The following is a 3,376-nucleotide window of genomic DNA, read 5'->3' as shown; positions in this document are numbered from 1 at the left end:
GAGAGAGAGAGAGAGAGAAGATTGACTGGCTTCTTTCTCTGGCCGCTCTGTACAGTCCGCACCCAGTTTCGCCCTCTCCCTCGCTGGCTGCTTGGACTCTACTAGTAGCAGGGACAGAGGGACGGGGAAGTAACCAGCGAACCAGCAGAGGGAGGGAAAGAAAAGGAAGTAGGAGTGGTGGTGGTTGGAGAGAGGAGGGGGACGAAAACCTAGGAAGAAAGAGAGGGTAGGAGAGACCTCTTTTTGTTTGTTTGTTTCTTTGTTTTTTTAATGCCCTCCAAGAACATTGGCTGGCCAGTGAGGGCAAAGGAAAAAGAAACTTCTTGGCTTCTCTCTCCTGATTCCAAAGGAGATCAAGATGTGAACACCATCCTGGCCGCCTGCCCTGGGCCTCTCCTGGTGGAGGCTTCGGGCCCTGCACCTGTGCCCACGCTGTGTAGCTGTCCTTTCCCGTCTTCTGAGAAGTTGCCCATCCGCACAGCTCCCTCTCTTCGTGTCTTTCCCTTTGCACACCCCCCCCCACCCCCCAGGAGAAAAAATGTGTGAGTCAATCCCAACTTAGAAACACATAAGACAACAAGCAAACAAACACAAACACCCGCCCCCCTCCCTCAGCACCCCCTCCCCAGGAGGTTCCCTGAAGGATGGTGCTGGTGAAACAGGGGTTCTGGGAAATCCTGAATCCAGAGCAGGCTCTTAGTGCTGCCAGTGGGAGATCACTCCTCATCCTCTTTTCTTGGCTGTAAAATGGCGATTAAGCGACTAGCTAACATTTCACCCCACACTTACCATGCCCCAGGCACGTGTCCTTGATGTTTCATGTGTATTATCTTTAAAGAATTTTCACCAGGAATCCCATTTTACAGATGAGGAAACAGACACAAGGACACTCATAGATGGCAGAGCTGAGCTCGAAACTCAGGGAGCCTGACTCCTGGGCTCAGGCCCTTCATCCTCATGTTATTACTAATTAGAAACATGGCAGGTCCTGTAGGTAAGTGCTCTTTTCACAGTGCCCGTCCTGGGGCATGAAGCTCCCAGTAGATGTCTGTTGACGCTATCTGTTCCCTTTATGGGAGCAGAATGGGGTTTATTGCAAAGAAGATAGGACAGGGGACCACACGGAGCTTCCAAATCTCAGTTTCTTCTTTGAAGGTGAATAAAACCACATGCCTTAGAGTTTGGTTTGAATGAAATTAGAAAACAGTGCTAAAGTGACTGGCATACTGATCAGCTTTTCGTTGGGGCCAGTTCCTTATTATCCAAAATTTATCCCAAATGCAGACTAGATTCTACCTGCTCAGTCACTTCTCAACCCATTGCAGTTTGGGTTTGCCTTTATGCACCGCCCCCCCACCGAACAATTCTGCAGATAATAACACACACTTCCAGTGTGGCTGTGAGGGTTAAATGAGGTCATGTGTGATCTTTGCTTGGCATAAAGAACATAAGAGCTTTTGTGATTAATAATGAAGACCAAATTGCAAAATTCAATAGGCCCCGGGGATCTCTTCCTCTTTGTTTTCCCCCTGTGAATCTTTAGTGCCTTCCCTCTCCTTGCTGTGCTCTGTCAGTTCTGGGAGCCATCTCCTCTTTCTGGGCCGGTCTCCAGTGTTCCTCACAACTTTATACTCTGCCCTGGGAGGATGCCAAATTGAGAAGAAAAATATTCTGCTTTGGTGGTCACCTCTGACCTTTAAATGTATAGTTGTGGGTCTTCCCCAGCCCCAGTCTGCATTGCCAGAATTTTATCTTCCTCCTCTTTGAAATCATCCCTGAGACTTCTCTTCCTTTAGCTCTAGTGCAAATCTTTGCCACTCTGTACTCAGCATGATTCTTCATTTGTAGAAACTGGACTGTGGGCATATGTCTTCAATGCCTACTTTCATTTCTTCCTAGGTGTGTCTACTTCCCCTTCTTCGCACTTCCATCTTCTTATTTGAGCCATGAGTAGAAAATAAGTCCTGTCTCACAGGGTTGTTGGAAAAGATAGTCCATGTCAAGATACCAGTATAGTGCCTAGCACATAGCGAATGCTAAAGTAGAGTCAGTTATAAGCTAAGAGAGACACTTGTATGTTTTTGGTCTAGGGCAGTGGTCAAGCCATACTCATCTTTATAATTTAGTGAGATGCCATTGCAATCAGAATAAACAGAGTAATAAGGAGATGCTAAGCTCATAGGAGGAACCCTAGCTGGGACTCTCAGCTCCAATTGCAGGACTGGAAAAGAATGTGTGGATAGAAGCCAGCAAAATCCTGGACAGAAAGTATCTCATTTACAACTAACTTACACCCAAGAAGATGGAGCAAGGGATGAAACAGATGAAGCCAGCAGCATCATTTCTAGCAATGACAAATAAATGGCACCCATGCCATACCCTCTGAGTGACCTCCTGGGGAATGGAATTGAAAGCACATTGAATTGGAAATAATGGTTCCGTCATCAGAACACCTGGAGATACCATCTTGGGATACTTCACAACCACTGCACAGTGTTTCTTTTATCAAAGGCCACAGCATCTCAGATCTGGATAGATTAAATTGTCTCAGAATGCTGGCATCTTTACATGCCTTCTCCCACAAGGAATAAATTATTAGAATCATAATTCTGGCTGAACATCTGGCCTACTTGATGTATGGCGGATTTGCAGCTATTCAGAAAAAGGAACTTTAGAATTCAATAAGATGTTGGTACAAGTGCCTTGTGTCTGGTTTCTTATTAGTATGCTTAATTAAAGTTTGTTTTATATTTTAATAATAGCAATTCCTTATTTTATGCTAGACAGCGAGTGTTACTGTTACAGCCAACTACTGAATCCGAGGACAATCTCTTTTCCTAAACATAGGAGAGCTAAAGGAAGACATTTTCCCCCTCCATCTCCCCAGATATGACTACTGAGGGTAGTTCTAAGGGTCTGATTCCAGATGTTTATACCTTCATTTACTCTCTCTCTCTCTCCCCCCCCGCCCTCTCTCTCTCACACACACACACTCAGATGCATGGAGTGCCACTATGAGCATCTCCCACCTGCATTTCCCCACTAACAGTGTGTCCCCCTCCTTCTGTGTCCTATTCAGCAGGTGTTTCATGCTGAAAATACCCATTATTCATTTTCCCTGTGTAAGTCATTGCCAGTTAATAAACGAAAGGTTCATAAAATCAATTTGGGATATTAGTGCATTCTGTTGAGTTGAGCTTCTTATGACTACCAAAATCATGTGTATGTTTGATGTATGTTATGCATGTCTTTATTAGCTCTCCTAAGCACTATATACATTTATTTTCTAAAATCTTCCCATCAGCAATTATTATTAATTATGTATGTAAGGCTGCATTAGCAGTTGTGGTAAAAATATATAAGGAGAGTGTGCCTC

At 44.7% G+C, this 3,376-nt stretch overlaps 1 protein-coding gene across 1 annotated transcript in view; it reads right to left on the bottom strand.

Annotated features, from left to right (window-relative positions):
* Positions 1 to 473, bottom strand: part of BMP3 (bone morphogenetic protein 3) — a 28,304-nt gene extending 27,831 nt beyond the window's left edge. Inside the window, exon 1 of the mRNA XM_006778227.2 lies at positions 422 to 473. Within this exon, the coding sequence (XP_006778290.1) occupies positions 422 to 473 (52 nt within the window). The remainder of the gene's footprint in view (positions 1 to 421) is intronic.
* Between the last annotated feature and the right edge of the window lie 2,903 nt (positions 474 to 3,376).

Source organism: Myotis davidii, unplaced genomic scaffold, assembly GCF_000327345.1.
Source record: "Myotis davidii unplaced genomic scaffold, ASM32734v1 scaffold449, whole genome shotgun sequence".
Lineage (NCBI taxonomy): Eukaryota > Metazoa > Chordata > Mammalia > Chiroptera > Vespertilionidae > Myotis > Myotis davidii.
The sequence above is the reverse complement of the archived record's forward strand: the minus strand, read 5'-3'. Positions and strand labels throughout refer to the sequence as shown.